The 19,877-nt window shown below is 40.4% G+C and overlaps 1 protein-coding gene across 4 annotated transcripts in view; it reads left to right on the top strand.

The window, feature by feature from the left end:
- Window positions 1-19,877, top strand: part of aass (aminoadipate-semialdehyde synthase) — a 28,259-nt gene that overhangs the window by 2,196 nt on the left and 6,186 nt on the right. For 2 of the 4 annotated variants that reach the window (XM_034288328.1, XM_034288327.1), the window contains exons 3-14: window positions 480-656; window positions 862-946; window positions 3,645-3,712; window positions 6,518-6,664; window positions 6,796-6,874; window positions 7,018-7,145; window positions 7,654-7,802; window positions 8,258-8,380; window positions 8,466-8,577; window positions 17,536-17,595; window positions 17,931-17,998; window positions 18,315-18,326. In XM_034288328.1, coding sequence (XP_034144219.1) covers window positions 480-656; window positions 862-946; window positions 3,645-3,712; window positions 6,518-6,664; window positions 6,796-6,874; window positions 7,018-7,145; window positions 7,654-7,802; window positions 8,258-8,380; window positions 8,466-8,577; window positions 17,536-17,595; window positions 17,931-17,998; window positions 18,315-18,326 — 1,208 coding nt within the window. Of the gene's footprint in view, window positions 1-479; window positions 657-861; window positions 947-3,644; window positions 3,713-6,517; window positions 6,665-6,795; window positions 6,875-7,017; window positions 7,146-7,653; window positions 7,803-8,257; window positions 8,381-8,465; window positions 8,578-17,535; window positions 17,596-17,930; window positions 17,999-18,314; window positions 18,327-19,877 lie in introns of those variants that run through there. The other 2 variants (XM_010884210.4, XM_034288329.1) reach the window with 2 other exon arrangements.

Below are 19,877 nucleotides of genomic sequence, written 5' to 3'. Positions count from 1 at the left end.
TTTCTGATTTGGTCAAACGGTAAGGTGAATCATCTTGTCCTTATATCAAACTCTCTACTTGTGTCTGCATCGTGAGTGGAGTGTGGCCAGCTCAATCCCCTCTCCCACACACCTCCTGGTGAGGGAGTAACCCTAACAACGGCCTCCTGTTGGTGCGCGAAACAGAGGCAGCTACGTCCCTATACGCTATGAACATTTAGAAAATGACGCAGCAAAAGAGGCAGAATGATTAAGCAAACTGACTGAGGATGCCACTGTTGGATATTGGCATGTAAAATATTATTGGTAAAAAAAAAGCTTATTTGATAGTATACTGTAGGTTTAAAAAGAAAATTACTTTTCTTATTTAGGATACTCTTGTAGTATAACAAAGCAGTGCATTCAGTTACAGAAATTTAGTGATTTTTTATGTGTTGATAACTGGACAAAATGTTTTGACATAGCTGAAGCATGTTTTATTATTGCATGTTTCATTTCAGTATTATGAGAAAGTGGGCGCCGTCATTTCTGAAGACATTTCGGAGGCTTCCTTGATCATTGGCGTCAAGAGGCCCCCGGAGGGGAAAGTTTATCCCAGAAAAACCTATGCTTTCTTCTCTCACACCATCAAAGCACAGGAAGCTAACATGGGACTTCTAGATGATCTGCTGAAAAAGGTTAGACCATTGTTGTCCTATGACCGTACTGCATTATGCCAATATACAAAGCATAAATAAACCGACACAGCCTCTACAGTGGTCTTTATTAGTCATTGATTGTTGTGATTCCCCGGCCTAAACGTGAGTGTGTTAATATGATGAGCTCAATGGTGTGGATGCACATGTCTGTACCTCAGTCATGGATGTCCTCTGGTCTTTCTAGGAAGTTCGTCTCATCGACTATGAGAAGATGGTGGACGCCAACGGCTTCCGTATTGTGGCATTTGGACAGTGGGCTGGCGTTGCAGGTAGTCTTTTGTGTATATATATATACATACATACATACATACATACATACATACATACACTGAGAGAAACAATTATTTGATCCTCTGCTGATTTTGTACATTTGCCCACTGTCAAAGAAATGATCAGTCTATAATTTGAATGGTAGGTTTATTTGAACAGTGTAGGTTTATTTGAACAGACCAAAAACCAAGAAAAATGCAGGTAAACATTTTTATAAATTGATTTTGAAATAAGTATTTGACTCATTAAGAAAGATTTCTGGCTCCCAGATGTCTTTTATACAGGTAACAAACTGAGATTAGGAGCACACAGAGAGTGCTCCTAATATCAGCTTGTTACCTTAATAAAAGACACCTGTCCACAGAAGCAAGCAATCAGATTCCAAACTCTCCACCATGGCCAAGACCGAACAGCTGTCCAATGTCAAGGACAAGATTGTAGACCTACACAAGGCTGGAATGGGCTACAAGACCATCGCCAAGCAGCTTGGTAAGAAGGTGACAACTGTTGGTGCGATTATTTCCAAATGGAAGAAACACCAAAGAACTGTCAATCTCCCTTGGTCTGGGGCTCCATGCAAGATCCCACCTCATGGAGTTGCAATGATCATGAGAACGGTGAGGAATCAGCCCAGAACTACACGGGACGATCTTGTCAATGATCTCAAGGCAGCTGGGACCACCAAGAAAACAATTGGTAACACACTACGCAGTGATGGACTGAAATCCTGTCCGCACCTGCAAAGTCCCCCTGCTCAAGAAAGCACATGTACAGGCCCGTCTCAAGTTTGCCAATGAACATCTGAATGATTCAGAGAACTGAGTGAAAGTGTTGTGGTCAGATGAGACCAAAATCGAGCTCTTTGGCCTAGCCAGTCTCCAGACCTTAATCTCATACAAAATCCGTGGAGGGAGCTGAAGGTTCCCATTGCCAATAGTCAGCCTTGAAACCTTAATGACTTGGAAAAGATCTGCAAAGAGAAGTGGGACAAAATCCCTCCTGAGATGTGTGCAAAACCTGTGGCCAACTACAAGAAACGCCTGACCTCTGTGATTGCCAACAAGGGTTTGGCCACCAAGGACTAAATCATGTTTTGCAGAGGGGTCGAATACTTTTTGTTGTTGTTGTTCTGTCTCTCACTGTTCAAATAAACCTACCATTAAAATTATAGACAGATCATTTCTTTGTCAGTGGGCGAACATACAAAATCAGCAGGGGATCAAATATTTTCCCCCCAGATCATTGCAACTCCACAAGGTGAGATCTTGCATAGAGCCCCAGACCGAGGGCTATTGAGAGTTCTTTTGTGTTTCTTACATTTGCGAATAATCGCACCAACTGTTGTCACCTTCTCACCAAGCTGCTTGGCGATGGTCTTGTTCATTTTACTCAAACACATACTTATGCATAGTAAAACCAGATAATAATTTATAATAATAATAATTTGTATGTAGTGTGTGTGTGTGTGTATGTATGTATGTGTGTGTATATATATATTTCTTTTAAATCAAAGTACTGGACAAAAGTTTCAGAACACTTTTAGACTTTCTTTTGAAATTCACATGTTTTAATGTCTTAAGTATGCTGTTAAATTAAAGCATGGAACAAATATGCAATTGGAGACCAAAAAATAGATAATGGAATTGGTTTGTTTGACTTTGACTCAGCAATGTAGACACCTTTTGCAGATATGGTAGCCGAACACACTAGTGGCATTCTTATATATACACAATATGGCGCCAAGTATGTGTACACCCAACCATCACACCTACATGAGCTTGTTGGACATCCCATTCCAAAACCATGGGCATTAATATGGAGTTGCCCCCCCCTCCCCACCCCCCCCATTGCAGCTGTTATAGCCGCCACTCTTCTGTGAAGCCTTTCCACAAGACTTTGGAGTGTCACTTTGGGAATTTGTACCAAAAGAGCATTTGTGAGATCAGACACTTAAGTTGGAGGATAAGGCCGGGCTCGCAATCACATTCTAATTCATCCCAAAGGTGTTCAGTGGGGTTGAGGTCAGGGCTCTGTGCAGGCCACTTGCGTTCCTCCACAACAACCATGTCTTTCTGGACCCCACTTTGTGCACAGGGGCACAGTCATGTTGAAACAGGAAAGGGCCTTCCCCAACTGTTGCCGTAAAGTTGGAAGCACCCAAATGAATCACCCTTGTATTCTGTAACATTACAGGCTGTTGTTGCTCCTAGACGCTTCCAATTCACAATTATAGCACTTGACCGAGGCAGATCTAGTAGGTCAAAATTCACTAACTGTGACAAAGGTGGCATCCTATGACAGTGCCACGTTTAAGGTCACTGATCAGTATGGGTTAGTATTGTACTGCCAGTGTTTGTTTAGACTTCATGGCTATGTGCTTAATTTTATGCACCTGTGAGCAATGGGTGTAGCTGAAATGTTTGAACTCAGTAATTAGTAGGGGTGTCCACATACGTTTGGCCATATGGTGTATATATGTATCATACATTTTTTTGTATTTTCAAATAATAGCATAAAACAAGCTTAGGTATTGGTGTTCTGTTGTGGTAAGAGAGTTGAACTTATCTGATGATGTATTTTGGTTGAATTTATAAAGCTGGATTATGGCATTTATCTCTGTTGTCAAATGGCCTTTCCACATCTGTTGCCAAAAAACACCTTCTTCTGTTTTAATTTTTCCTTTGTTGCTCCTTACAGGAATGATAAATATTTTGCATGGCTTAGGACTTCGTTATCTGGCACTGGGACATCATACACCTTTTATGGTAAGGATTTTGTCTGGTACAGATTTTTATGGTAAAGATTCCATGTAGAGATCTTCAAGAATATACCAGAATCTGATATGTGATACGGTATCTGACTCTTTCCTGAGCCAATGGGTTCAGGAAGGACAAATGGTAGTAGTATATTCTAGAAGGTTTGCTCTGGATATATGGAATACGTTGCTTTTTCACAACAAGGCACAAATATTGGGCCTACTGACTGAAATAGTATGAGTCATAATCTCCATAAAACCTTGCGGCACACCTGGAAAAGCACCTCTGGGTTCTCTACACCATTCTTCCGAGATTTTTAAATGCTCTTCAAATAATGTCTGCGTTTCGTGTAGGCGTACATCACCTCACCATAACCATGTAAATATTTTAGCAATGTTGGCAGAATATAAACAGATATTTTTTGTAGAGCTATTTGAAGCAAATTTGTTGACAAATCTAACGCGATTTACGCGATTCTCTAAACGCAGACCCGGGGTAAGCCAATACAAAACAGATATTATTTGAAACAATTCTGACATTTCTTATGGGATTAGAGAATGGTGAAATGTGAAAAGAAGCAGTATCGTGATTTGCAGCTAGGATTATGAAGTGTCAGCTATTTCAGTCTGTTGAGATTGAGAGGGTTGGAATTGGAAAACTATATTTATGTGTGTACTTGTCATTTGCAATGGATATATACTGTAACACACTGTTGTTCTTCTGTATAATAATAATAATAACTTAATTTGTATAGCACTTTTCTAGTGCAATTACGCAGTGCTTTACACACACTAAAAATAGAAATACATTAAAATAATAATACAAATATATTTAAAACATGTATATTATTTATTTTAAAAGTAAAGGAAGTAAAAAGTATTTGTAAAAGCCTTGTTATTTTTGGGTAGGATATAAAAGAATGCACGGACATACAGTATCTCACAAAAGTGAGTACACCCCTCACATTTTTGTAAATATTTGATTATATCTTTTCATGTGACAACACTGAAGAAATGACACTTTATAACAATGTAAAGTAGTGAGTGTACAGCTTATATAACAGTGTAAATTTGCTGTCCCCTTAAAATAACTCAACACACCACCATTAATGTCTCAACCGCTGGAAACAAAAGTGAGTACACCCCTAAGTGAAAATCCCCAAACTTCAGTTTTATCAGTGTTTAACTGAAGAAAAGTATTGGACATCCAGTTCGTAGCGTCTTCAAGTCAATTATGCAGAACACACTACCTGCTCAAATCATTTGGCTTAACTGATAAACTGCGTATCACCTGCATAACAATTAAAAGAAATGTCATGCTGCCGAATTATACTACCTAATGGAAGCATACACCGAGAAAACAGGATTAGCCCCAGGGTGGAACCCTGCGGAACACCACATGACAGGAACAGAGGAAGACATTGTTAATGGTGTAATTGTTAATGGAAACTACATAAGCTCTATTTGACAGATACGACTTGAACCAATGTAGTGCATTAGTAGAGATCCCAACCCAAAGTCTTTCAATTAAAATGTTGTGGTCTGTGGTGTTGAAAGCTGCACTAAGATCCATTAACAAAAAGATTGAGCATTTTACAGAGTCAGCAAGTCTTTTGTAACCATAACAAGAGCAGTTTCAGTACTGTGTTTCTGACGAAAGCCTGACTGGAATTTCTCTAAAATAAGATTGTGTTCCACCACCTGTAAAACTTTTGGATAAGGAGGGCAGCTTGGAAATTGGCCTGTAGTTATTAAAAACAGAGGTGTCAAGAATACGTTTTTTAAGAAGAACACATACTGACTATATAGTCAGGGACACAACCTGTGTGGCGAGAACCATTTATAATGGAAAGTAATATCTTTAAGCAGTCTGGGTGGTATAATGTCTAGAGGGCAAAAGGAAGGTTTTAAATGAGATGTGATATCTAAAAGGTCTTCTAAAACAATTGGAGTAAAAGAGTTAAATACGTTTAGACAGGGGTTAGGAATTTAAATACGGGGCAGAGTATGGTTTATCATCTAATATTAGAAATGTTCTGATTAAAAAAGGTTCATAGTCTGCAGCAGTTCAGGCCATGGCCTGACTGGTGCTGTATTAACAACATGGTCAATAGTTCTAAATAAGAACATTGGGTTGTGACAGTTTGCTGCCATTAGGTCAGAAAAATGCCTAGCCTTCACATCCTTAATAATAATAAGCCTTATTGTAACATAATAGCAGCCCCTTTAAATAAATGTAATGGACATGTAATTTAGTCATTTTCCATTTTTGTTCTGCTTTTCTACATGTCTCCTTAAGGTTTCGTATGTTCTCGTCTAACCAAGGGTAAAGTTTTGTTTCAGGCCTTGACCTAGATCTAAAAGGAGCAATTTCATCAAGAGTGCTTTGACATAGAGGTAACTAAAACATCTTTAAGATCTCTGCAGCTCTGGTGAAGTTGACACTTTCAAATGGGCAGTATAAAAATCTGTAGACAACCGCTCATTAATTAGACTTGCTTGGTTAAAACACAAAATGCCTTTGAAATGTTGAAATTAGCTGCCAGACGAGTCACAAAACTGTTGATGGCAGTAAAGCAACATTTCTAACATTTCCGATGTATTTTTTTTGTCTGTTAAAGATGAGAACCAAATTAGATCAGATTGTCATCTCTGAGTTTTTGCAACGGATTTGGTCTCCCTTTTTCTTAACAGGATTGGCTATTGATTTCACAGTTATTTGTTTATGAAGTTTCTTTACCCAAGTAGACCTCTTCATTAACTACTCATTTCCTTTTCCTCCACTGCCCCTTTGACATCACTTCCTTTGTCACAGCACATCGGCATGGCCCACAACTATAGGAATGTCAGCCAAGCTGTCCAGGCAGTGAGGGATTGTGGGTACGAGATCTCCATGGGCCTCATGCCCAAGTCTATAGGCCCAGTGACGTTTGTCTTTACCGGCACAGGCAATGTCTCTAAGGTAGGAATGCCTAGAGCAACCCACAACTCTGACTGAGCTATCCCCGAACACAAACTGCACCTCCATATGAATAAAAGTCTTAAGAAGATCAATGTTTACTGAATTCTCCACTACTTTCTTTCATGTTGTAGGGTGCACAAGATATCATCAATGAGCTTCCTGTTGAGTATGTGGAGCCTCATGAGCTGAAAGACGTGTCTCACACTGGAGGTGTTAACTACCTCCCCATTTGATGCATTTGAATATTATAAACAAAAATATGCATTAACATGAATGGACTCCTTAAGGTATGCAGATTTGTTCTGTTCATAATGTTTGTCATGTAATGCAGCTAACTCCCTCTCCGGTTTCAGACATGTCCAGAGTTTACGCTACCGTTCTGAGTCGTCACCACCACCTGATGAGGAAGAGCGATGGTATCTATGACCCCCTAGAGTATGAAATTCACCCGGAACTGTACACATCAAACTTCCGAACCAGCGTAAGTCTGCATTGCCCTCTGCCACCACCAGTTCAGCCAGTTCACCTGTTCCAGCTCCTTTGTTCCAGCAGTGATAGGAGTAGGGATTTAGGACAATATTGACAATAATGTTAGTAGTGATTTAGGACAGTATTGACAGTAATGTTAGTAGTGATGGCAGTGACAGAAGTGATTGCAGTAGTGATTTAGGACAAAATGGACAGTAATATTAGTAGTGATAGCAGGGACAGTAGAACTGCTAACAGTAGTGATTTAGGACAAAATGGACAGTAATATTAGTAGTGATAGCAGGGACAGTAGAACTGCTAACAGTAGTGATTTAGGTGGGGCAATAGTAATGAATAGTAATGATAGGAGTGATTTCTGTGTGAAAATAGTGACCTGAAAGATAAAAGTGCTAGCAGCAGTAAAAGTAGTATTAGTGGATGTGTGACAGAAGAAGTGGAAGCAGTTGCATTGCTAATTGAACAATTTATCTGATGTTTTTTTTTTGTCCTCCGGGCCTTAGGTGGCACCCTACACCACATGCCTGGTCAACGGCATCTACTGGGACCCCCATACGCCTCGGCTCCTGAGGAGGGTTGATGCACAAAGGCTCCTGAGGCACGTCAAACCCTCCGCCGCCGCAACCGAAGGGTGGCCAGAGCTACCACACAAGTAGGCTGCCCCCAAAACCTAAAAAGCTTCTGTTTGTTGTAGAGCTGGAATGACTGTGTGACTGATTCTGTTTTATTTTATGGTTTGTACATAAAGCATGTACATGCACTGAATAATGAACTACCTTCCCCGAGAGTAAAAACAAACCAATTCATAAGATACAAATGGACAAATCAAGCAACATACTGGATTCTCAGATTACCACCCCGCTGGGACTCATTTTTTAAGTCAGCCGAGCAATTGGATTGGCACTAAGGAGCAAGGCTATCACATTCAGAAGCTTGTCTTAAGCGTTTCGGGTCAATGCTTATCTTTAAAAAATTTTGCGTTGTGTGGGAGCTCGAGAGTATGGCGTGCAGTCATTGTGACCTACACTAATATAACCGTAACCTCTTTTCTTATCTCTCTTAATTGCTACCTGTATTTCTCTGCTTGTCTGCGTCACTTTTTTTCAGGCTCTTAGCAATCTGTGACATATCTGCTGACATGGGGGGCTCTATTGAGTTCATGACTGAGTGCACCACCATTGATAAGCCTTTTTGTATGTATGATGCCGACCAGCACATTGACCATGACAGGTACAAAAAGTTATATGAATCATGCACTCCCATTAGGCTTTGCAAATGAAAGCTCCTCTCTGATGACCTCTGTTTGTTTTTCCAGTGTGGAGGGCACCGGTATTCTCATGTGCTCTATTGATAACCTTCCAGCGCAGCTCCCCATAGAAGCCACTGAGTATTTTGGAGACCGCCTCTTTCCCTACATTTGGGAGATGGTAAGAACAGTTGCTGTGAATAATAAAATATTGTTAACCAAATTTTATTTTTGTCTATTTTGGCCATATTGATAGATTTTTGGAGGCTATACAAGGTTATGCGTTCACATGTTGCCTACATAAAAATAATATATATAGGGTGTATATGTTAACATTTTAAAAATCAAGTACCCTAATTTAGTAGCCTTAACAAACATTTTTGTTATTAAATCTTGATAATCTGGGCAAATAATTATCCATTTTGGCAAATGTTGCTGATGTGCAAAAAGCAGTAAGTATGAAAGCAATTTTGTTAATCGTAGTCTCCTTTAAAAAGAAAAAGAGAACATTTTGTCTTGGATATAGTTAAAAACTGTTTAGTTCGTTCATGTTTAAGCTAAGAAAAAGGCATTATTATTTGTTTCCACTTACTGAAAGTGCAGCTTTTGGAAGTGGGATATTGTGCATTGCACAACATTGATTAACACATCTGATAATATTAGAAATGGCCTTTTCAACTTTAACAAGGTAACATTTACCCAAAGGTTTTTTTACATTAACCTTTATGTTTTTGGTTTAGCAAGAAGTGATTTCTGAAAGCACATAAAAAATGGGGGGAAAAAGGTCATTCAACTGGGGGACCACATAAAGAAAACATGATATTGTACATAAAGAAAATCTCCAGCAATAATATAAATAATTACGATTTACTGTCAATAAAATGTAACGTTCTGTTAGAGAGTGTGTCTTACATACAGTGGGGAGAACAAGTATTTGATACACTGCCGATTTTGCAGGATTTCCTACTCACAAAGCATGTAGAGGTCTGTAATTTTTATCATAGGTACACTTCAACTGTGAGAGACGGAATCTAAAACAAAAATCCAGAAAATCACATTGTATGATTTTTTTAAATAATTAATTAGCATTTTATTGCATGACATAAGTATTTGATCACCTACCAACCAATGAGAATTCCAGCTCTCACAGACCTGTTCATTTTTCTTTAAGAAGCCCTCCTGTTCTCCACTCATTATCTGTATGAACTGCACCTGTTTGAACTCGTTACCTGTATAAAAGACACCTGTCCACACACTCAATCAAACAAACTCCAACCTCTCCACAATGGCCAAGACCAGAGAGCTGTGTAGGGACATCAGGGATAATATTGTAGACCTACCAAGGCTGTGATGGGCTACAGGACAATAGGCAAACAGCTTGGTGAGAAGGCAACAACTGTTGGCGCAATTATTAGAAAATGGAAGAAGTTCAAGATGACGGTCAATCTCCCTCGGCCTGGGGCTCCATGCAAGATCACACCTCGTGGGGCATCAATGACCATGAGGAAGGTGAGGGATCAGCCCAGGACTACACGGCCGGACCTTGTCAATGACCTGCAGCGCACGCAATGTCCCCCTGCTCAAGCCAGCAAATGTCCAGGCCCGTCTGAAGTTTGCTAATGACCATCTGGATGATCCAGAGAGAGGAGGAATGGGAGAAGGTCATGTGGTCTGATGAGACAAAAATAGAGCTTTTTGGTCTAAACTCCACTCGCCGTGTTTGGAGGAAGAAGAAGGATGAGTACAACCCCAAGAACACCATCCCAACCGTGAAGGATGGCGGTGGAAACATCATTCTTTGGGGATGCTTTTCTGCAAAGGGGACAGGACGACTGCACTGTATTGGGTCTTCCAGCATGACAACGACCCAAAACACACAGCCAGGGCAACTAAGGAGTGGCTCCGTAAGAAGCATCTCAAGGACCTGGAGTGGCCTAGCCAGTTTCCAGACCTGAACCCAATAGAAAATCTTTGGGAGAGCTGAAAGTCTGTCTTGCCCAGCAACAGCCCCGAAACCTGAAGGATCTGGAGAAGGTCTGTATGGAGGAGTGGGCCAAGATCCCTGCTGCAGTGTGTGCAAACCTGGTCAAGAACTACAGGAAACATATGATCTCTGTAATTGCAAACAAAGGTTTCTGTACCAAACATTAAGTTCTGCTTTTCTGATGTATCAAAAACGTATATCTTGCAATAAAATGCAAATTAATTACTTTAAAATCATACAATGTGATTTTCTAGATATTTGTTTTAGATTCTGTCACTCACAGTTGAAGAGTACCTATGATAAAAATTACAGACTTTTACATACTTTGTAAGTTGGAAGACCTGCAAAATCGGCAGTGTATCAAATACTTGTTCTCCCCACTGTTCGTGGCATTTATATCAAAAAAGCCTAATATCAAAAAAGCCTACAGTGGGTCTCTGGTAAGTCAAAAAAAAACAAAAAAAATACATCATTAGCTTGACTTGTATTCGCTGAGAAACAAAATATGAAGTTCTCTTCTCTATTTGAGCAAACAACATAGTAGTATATCTATTGTATGGTATATCTATGCAAAATGTTTTTTTTCTTGACAAAGTAGTCTTTTATATCACGTCTCCTTTTTTCATTGTTTAATTTTCCCTATAAACCATGCACAGCACTCAATATAGTTTTGTTAAATTCCGTCATTGACATACGTGACCCTGTTGTTTTGTACTTAGCTAGGTATTAACATCTCTTCACTTTATCTTCACTCATCTAGAGTACCAAAGTAATATGAAAATCAATTACTTAATGCTTATTGAAGAACATTTCCAAAAACTTTCAAGAGACAGTTCTTTTGCTTTTTAATAGTGATGTCAGTGTTCTCTTTGCAATGTACTCAAACAGGCCATTCAAATTCTATGGGCTCTAGAAGTAACTTGATATTTAAACATCTCTTTCGGTAATGGACGTCTAACCTCCCTACATTTTAGACCAAGTGAAGACGGTTAACATTTTGGCTAGGGACCTGACCACACGAAAACTTGCCAACTTTAACTACAATTGAGATGTTAGTTTGCAAATATAATTACAATGTATGTATCCTATACACATGCAATTTCAGGGAACTATCAAAGCTTATCTCGCGTTACGTCATCCACAGCATGTACACCTTAATTATTTGAAAAGCGGGAATAGCTCATCATCTTCGGTACAGCAAGGTTTATCCTTCTTACTATACTATACTATAGAGGCTGTATCAGTGCATCCTGCCACCGACCACTCTTTGAGAATATAAACTTTCTTATACAGTCTAAATCTGTGGATATACTACCATATTTCATGGAGGATAGGTATTTAAAAAAATTGTCCCGTCCACTCATTTTTGGCCGATTGATAGGTTATGTTTTAAGTGACAGTTTAGATTCTGGATACAGTGACCAGATTCAATAGGGTGATCTACGGGAGAGTCACAGGAATATGGGTAGGAAAATGCAAGAGGAGTGGAAGGTAAGTAGAGCATGAAGTGGGCAAGTAAGGCTGGGAAGGATGGGAGCAGATGACATCAAGTGGATAAGGAAGATTGGCTGGAAAGGACAGGACATGAGGAGAGAAAATTGACAAGGAGTACAGTCAGGAGAGAAGAGTAAAGAACTTGATGTAGGGAGACTGAACAGAGAAAGGAAAGAGTGATAGCATTTAATGACCTGCTCTGCCACGTATTAATAAACATGGATCACTTGAAATGACCAGTATATACCCTAATATGTATATTTTCCATTGAAGTGCAAAAGGTTTGACTGCTACACTGTGTGGAATTCAGGGTAGTTGGGAAAAACATATTTATGTCCCACTTCCTTGGCATCTGGTTCATGGAATTATATGCAAACAACTTTTGTTGCTTCAATAAGTTCCTTCCACTTTAAACTTTTATACAATTCTTGCAACAAGAGACAAATGCGCAATGGAATTGAACAGTCAGCACTGTGTAGACTGTCACAATAAAATGGAATCAGTGGAGCATCTGTTTTGGTACTGTGCAGTAGCAACTGACTTCTGGAATCAAGTTCAGAATTTTGGGTCATGGTATCTCTTGAGATGGACATCCAAAAAAAAAAAGATTTAAAACACATAGTCAATGCAAAATATGGATATTCTGTTGGGTGAAACATTAATCTTTAAGACTACATCAGAAGTGATGGAAAGGGTAAAATATTTAGTAGAATATCACCGCAAGACAGTAAAATTGCAGTGAAAAATGAGAACATGGCAGTGTACTGGTAAAAATAGTTATATCTCTGGAATTTGGTGGGATGGAGTTAAAAGGGCTTGAGTTGGTTGTTAGGGTCGCTTTTAGGTTTAGGCATTACCATGTCGTGCTGGTTTGGGTTTTGGCAAGAGGTTGCTTAGTTATAGGTGAGGGTTGTTTGTATGTGTTAGTGTGAATGTAGGTATGCATGTATGTACATCTGGATCTGGGTGTGTATGTACACTACCGTTCAAAAGTTTGGGGTCACTTAGAAATTTAGTTATTTTCAAAATAAAGTTTTTTTTTGCCCGGGGTTGGGGCTCGTATGCGAGCGCCTGGTGGCGCCGGGCTCAGCCCGAACGGGCGACGTGGGGCCGCCCTCCCGTGGGCTCACCACCCACAGGAGGGACCATAAGGGGCCGGTGCGAAGAGGATCGGGCGGCAGTCGAAGGCAGGGGCCTAGACAACCCGATCTCTGGACACGGAAACTAGCTCTAGGGACGTGGAATGTCACCTCGCTGGCGGGGAAGGAGCCTGAGTTAGTGCGTGAGGTTGAGAGGTTCCGATTAGAGGTAGTCGGGATCACCTCTACGCACGGCTTGGGCTCTGGAACCACACTCCTTGAGAGAGGATGGACTCTTCACCACTCTGGAGTTGCCCATGGTGAGAGGCGGCTGGCTGGTGTGGGTTTGCTTATAGCTCCCCAGCTCTGCCGCCATGTGTTGGAGTTTACCCCGGTGAACGAGAGGGTCGTTTCCCTGCGCCTACGGGTCGGGATAGGTCTCTCACTGTTGTTTGTGCCTACGGGCCGAACGGCAGTGCAGAGTACCCAACCTTCTTGGAGTCTCTGGGAGGGGTGCTGGAAAGTGCTCCGACTGGGGACTCTATTGTTCTACTGGGGGACTTCAACGCCCACGTGGGTAACGACAGTGACACCTGGAGGGGTGTGATTGGGAGGAACGGCCCCCCTGATCTGAACCCGAGTGGTGTTCAGTTATTGGACTTCTGTGCTAGTCACAGTTTGTCCATAACGAACACCATGTTCAAGCATAAGGGTGTCCATCAGTGCACGTGGCACCAGGACACCCTAGGCTGCAGGTCGTATGTCTTGGACACTCGGGTGAAGAGAGGGGCGGAGCTGTCAACTGATCACCACCTGGTGGTGAGTTGGATCCGATGGCGGGGGAGGAAGCTGGACAGACTCGGCAGGTAGTTTTTTTTTTGTCCATTGAAATCACATACAATTCATCAGAAATACAGTTTAGACATTCTTTACGTCGTAGGAGTATTGTAGCCAGGAATGGCTGATTTTCTTAAGTGGAATATCTACGTAGGCATTCAGAGGACCATTATCAGCAACGTTGTGTTTGCTAATACAAGTTTATCATTTTAAAAAGCAAACTGATCATTACAAAACCCTTTACTAGTTATATTAGCACAGCTAAAACATTTGTGCTGATTAAAGAACCAATAAATCTGGTCTTTAGACTAATTGAGTATCTGGAGCATCAACAATTGTGGGTTTGATAACAGGCATAACATGGCCAGAAACCAAGAACTTTCTTCTGAAACTCTATTCTTGTTCTGAGAAATTAAGGCTATTCCACGAAAAAGCTAAGGAAACGCCATATCTCAGACTGGCCAGTAAAAATAAATTATTAAAATGGGAAAAAGAACACAGACATTGCACAGAGAAAGATTGGAGAGATCCGCAAAGACGTGCCATTTCTGTAGCTTATTCACATGGAAAAAACAACTTTGTATTTTTTTTTTAAAACTCCTCTTGGTTTTCCCATAGCTTATTCATGGACAAACAATGCATGTGCTTAAACTACAAGTCTGGACCAGTACACTAGCGTTTGAGTTAATGCCTCTTCGTATCCTATTCACTAGGAGAAAAATGTTTTGTATTTTTCCAAAACTCCTCTGGGTGTTAAGACTTGTGTATCTTTTGTATATGAGTTCATCTGGTTGCCTTTCCACTATCCATTAAGTGTAATTGTTCTTTTTGTACGCTTGAATTTTTTTATTTGTACAAATATGGTTACAGACTTTCTTCAACTCCATACACTCTTATTATGAGTGTAATTTATTTGCCAAAAAAGAGAGCATTTTTTTCCTTCAGATTCTCTACAGATACCGTGATAATATCGTTACCATGAATTATTTTGGCCACTATAATCGTGTAGTGAAAATCTGATATCGTGACAGGCCTACCCTGGGTCCAATTATGTGTTCTAAACATGTCTTTATAATGCTGGTTTAATAAATGTTTTGTGACGGTAAATTTGTTAGAAGCACTTAGCAGGAGAACCACATATGAAACCAACAAAATAAAAGGGAAGTTGGTAGTTGTCTAGGTAAGCAGATTATTCGTTTTTCTTATCTGTGTGCAATACTATTCTTACACACAGATAAGTATTAGGCAATATTGTTCTAACTTTATTCATTATTGTTATACAACCCTTTTCCCTAAAAAGTTGTGACGCTGCATAAAATGCAAATAGAAACATAATGCAATGATGTGCAAATCATTTATCCCTGTATTTAATTGAAAACAGTACAAAGACAACATATGAAATGTTGAAACTGAGAAATGTTATTGTTTTTAGAAAAAGACATGCCCATATTGAATTGATGCCATCAACACAAAAAAGTTGGGATGGGGAATGTTTACCACTGTGTTGCGTCACATCTTTTAACAATACTAAGCATTTGGGAACTGATTGCTGTAGTTTTGAAAGTTCTTGTTTGATATAGGATTGCAGCTGCTCAACAGTTTGCTTTATTTGTCATTGGATATTGTGCCAAATGTTTTCAATAGTGGACAGGTCTGGACTGCAGACAGGCCAGTTTAGCACTAGGGCTCTTTTGCTACAGAGCCATGCTGTTGTGGTACGTGCAGAACATGGTTTGGCATTGTCCTGCTGAAATAAGCAAGGCCTTCCCTGGAAAATACATTTTCTGATTGGCAGCATATGTTGCCCCAAAACCTTTATATGTTATTCAGCGTTTATGGTGCCTTCACAGAAGTGCAAGTCTCCTGTGCCTTGTGCACTAATGCACCCCCATATCATCATGGATGCTGGCTTTTGAACTGTGTGCTGATAACAAGCCGGATGGTCCCTCTTCTCTTTAGCTCGAAGAATAACGTGTCCATGATTCCTGAAAATAATCTCACATTTGATTTGTCAGACTCCAGCACAGTTTTCCACTTTGCATCAGTCCATCTAAAATGAGCTTGGGCCCAGAAAAGGTGCTGGCATTACTGGATGTTGTTTATTTGTGGTTTCTCCTTTGCATGGTAGAGTGTTAACTTGCATTTTTGGATGATGCCATTTACTGTGTTCACAGACAATGGTTTTCAGAAGTGTTCCTAAGCCAATGCAGTCCACTACAGAATTGTCTGTTTTTAATGCATAGCTGCCTGAGGGCCTAAAGATCATGGCCATCCAGTATTGTTTTTCGGCTTTGTCCCTTGCATACAGAGATTACTGCAGATTCTCTGAATCTTTTAATGGTATTGTGTTCCGTAGATGATGAGATCCCCCAAATCATTGCAGTTTTACATTGTGATATGTTATTCTTGAATTGTGGCACTATTGTGCACAAACGTTAATACAAGACTGAACCAGAGATCACTATCCCTTTTGGGATCAAGATCAGTAGACCGTTATGTTCATGGTGGGGACCATAGACTGTATAAATAAGGTGGGGACAGTTATTGGCCACACACTGGAGGGAATTAAACAACATTGGAGGGAGATGCGGTAGCCTACTTCACTAACAAAACATATCAGTGCTACAGTCATGTTCCCCTGCCGTCGCATGCAAATACGGAAGCACCTTAAACAGTTGCTTGTTTTGATGCTCATCAACAACCAAATCCAAAACAGCATTTCTTCTCCATTTTTGCGCTCGAATATCGATATTGTCGTTGACTGTTCATTGGTCGACATGGGCGGCGGCCGCTCACGAGTTCAACACATATCAAATTCTGGCACCTTGACCCACAAGCAAGTGGCAACAGAAAGCGGCAGTGCAGATCGGATCGAGCACCAAAGTTGGCAATGCGCACCCACAGGTGGTGAATGCGCACCCACAGGTGGTGAAAACGCTTGCGGTTCCGCTCAAGACGACGGGAGGCAGCTGGAATCATCCCGCCTCCGCAGTTTTGAGCAGCCTATTCAGAGCCGTTGAAAAAGAGAGTTGCGACACTCCCATAGACCGTTATAGGAACTTTGGAATGCGGAAGTAACACGTGTCGTGGAGCAGCCAATAGTTCCAAACACTGATAGTTCCAGCACTGAACTAACACATTTTCCGACCTCTCATGAATCTAGTCAGTAGTTTTGTGTTATGTAGCCAGTTTTAGTTAATGTTTATTGGAAGATAATAGATACATTTTCTGGTCAGAAGTGGCTGTCATTGAAGTTCAAGAGAGCCGGGACAGCCCCCGCAGTTCATAAACAAAAATTCCTGCATTAAATTCCAGCTAGCAAGAAGCTAATAGCTATTTAGGTTTGGCTGCTACTAAAAGCTGTCATTATTGAATACAGTTGAAATAAAATGTATTAACCATGTATATTAAAGTTAAAAATAAACACATTCACCACACTTTTGGTAATTTTGTGTTTCTCATTGCCCCAATGGGTGGGCCGCCAGCAGATAGAATCCTGTTGAGGTCCAAAGGCCTTTTCAGTGTGGACATTGCTGTTGAGGGCTAGCACCATTTTAATGTAGTCAACCGGGTGACTTCCAGCTTTATTGTTCTCATTAGATCCTCCCTTATGGAATCATGATCACGTAACGAATGGCATGTGCACTCACAGATGCCATTACAGTAAATACACAGGTATGTGTCCCATATCCTGTTTTTTTCTTTGTTGAATTAACAAGAGCTTCTCTTATTCTGTTTTCCCAAGCTGCCCTCAGATGCCACTAGACCCCTAGAAGAAGAGGACTTTTCCCCTCAAGTCAGAGACGTGAGTGCTACACTTTAAAATACCAGTTAATTATTAATTTTTCAAAGGTCTGAGAGCTTGAACATACACATACATACAGTGTTACTTTTTATGCAAGCGAGTTATAAAATGATATGCTATTGCTCTGTAATAATAGTTAATCGATAACAAATTGGTGACTGCATTGTGTGTTTTGCTGAGACTATGTTGGTTTCAGGAGGTTGCATACATAATCTCTAGACAGATCAACATGCTTTTTTTTATTTGACTTTTGGAATGCAGTTATGTTGTAATATTTTCTTGTATAATCAAATAAGCTTTAGTAGACTGGAGACAGCATCTTTCCTTGATTATAGGCTGTGATAACGTCAAACGGAAGTCTCACTCCAAAGTTTCAATACATTGAAGAACTTCGTGAACGAAGGTAAGATTGCATATTAGTGGTTTCTGAAAGTATTTTCTTGTTCTGTTGCTTTTGTGCATTTTCAAGATATTTTATAACACAAGTTATTACAAACCATCAGTTGTCAGTTTTCTATTATACAAAAATAGACTGATTATGCTGTCTATGATAAACATTTACATTTGGAGTCATTTTCTGCACAGTTGTCTGCTTGTTTGGTAAGCATCGAAGTTGGCTTTGTGTTTTCCTTGAAATATATCTGTTGAAATTACTTTGGTAAATATGCCTGTCGCGTCATGGAGGTCATGCTACCAATCTAAAGAAGAAATCTCTAAAGATTCCTTTACAGGTATGAGTCCACTAGTTGTCGAGTATATTGACAACTTGTCACGTTTGACACCCACTACAAACTGTAGTCTCAGTTTGTAGTTAGCATAGCATGACACGCATACCATCCTGTACTTAGCAGATATATAGACTGCATGTGCATAGTAGCTTCTTATTTTTAACATTCCCTCTCCCTTCTTGTCTAGTTTAGCTCCAGCTATAGCGTGTGATAATGTAGTGTCCTCCACCCAGCGGGGGGGGGGGGCTCTCTCTTGCCCCAGGGCAGTTTGCTACCGCTCATAAGGTTCTGACTGCGGGAGTCTCCACTAACACTCACGTTGTTCTGCGCCTGCACAGTGTGCTCGTCGTGTGCTGGTGTGTGCCACGCTACCGCAGCCTATCTCCATGAAAGGCTCGCGTACCACCGCCGCCACTTCGTCTGAGACACAGGCCCTCTCTCTCTCACTGAGCGTCTCCGTTGTGGGTAGACGTGTGTCTTTTCTACTTCTAAAACGACCCTCATTCTGCCTTTTCCTGTCACTCTGGCTTGGCAAATAAGATAATCCTCCCATTTTGTTACCATCGATCATGAAAACAACATGATGTCTACTCACAATGATTTTCATTTTCATTTCCCACATCTCATTATTGTGATTTTTTTCCTGAACTTTTAGTTTTCTGTTTTTAACCAAAGTTTGGTTAAAAAGAAAAAGAAAGTCAATAAGAAAGTAGCATGCAAAAATACCTCTTATTCCCATTGTCCTTTCTGGTGGACTTAGTTCACCATAAGTTAGAATCCTTGACAGACACAGCATTGTGTTCACCATGTCTTAGTTCTTGTAAAAAGCTGAGGGGTGTGCCTGGAGAAATTCAATGCAATGACCATCCATGATAAAAAGGAGTGTTTTAACCATGATTTGAGGCTTTGTATATTCACATTGGTTACAGACATTGGAATTAAAAAACATATATTTTGGGTTCTGATCAGCTGAACTGAATCCATGAGGAAGTTATGTTCTTCAAGAATCAGTGGGTTTATCAATTGATCTTGATTTAACAACTAAGGATTCTAGCTTGAAACATTGTAGCTCTTTTCTGCAGAAGATTTCCAAAACCCCAGCATTCATGCTTTATGCCATTTCAAGGCTTTACTAATGAGTAGCTGGATGTTGGGAGAGATTACTTGCTCTGCTCTGAAGACTGGTTCAGTATGTTCATGGTTTAGTTTCACACTGACATACTTTAATCTACCTCCATTTGACCCTGACTAAACCCTGGTCCACACGAGTGCTTTGTGTTCAAAACAATCACTCAAAGGCCATTAGGTCTAAGCCCTCTTCAAGCAGGGCGGATCTCAGTGGATAGAGAGTGCAGCTAGACAAGCCACGTCACCTCTCTAGACAAGCCACGTGTCAGGTTTTTAAGTCGTCAGATGCTTCTGATTGGATATGTAAACTTGGGCCAAATAGGCTCCTGAAGAGCATCGCCCGTCTTAATTTTTTAATTATAGAGGCCACCCACTCTTCGCCGTGAATGGTTGGCTTGACGGATGTCAGGCCACCTCATAGTTGCA

Source organism: Esox lucius, chromosome 19 (genome assembly GCF_011004845.1).
Source record: "Esox lucius isolate fEsoLuc1 chromosome 19, fEsoLuc1.pri, whole genome shotgun sequence".
Taxonomy (NCBI): domain Eukaryota; kingdom Metazoa; phylum Chordata; class Actinopteri; order Esociformes; family Esocidae; genus Esox; species Esox lucius.
This window is presented reverse-complemented; position numbering and strand designations above follow the sequence as displayed.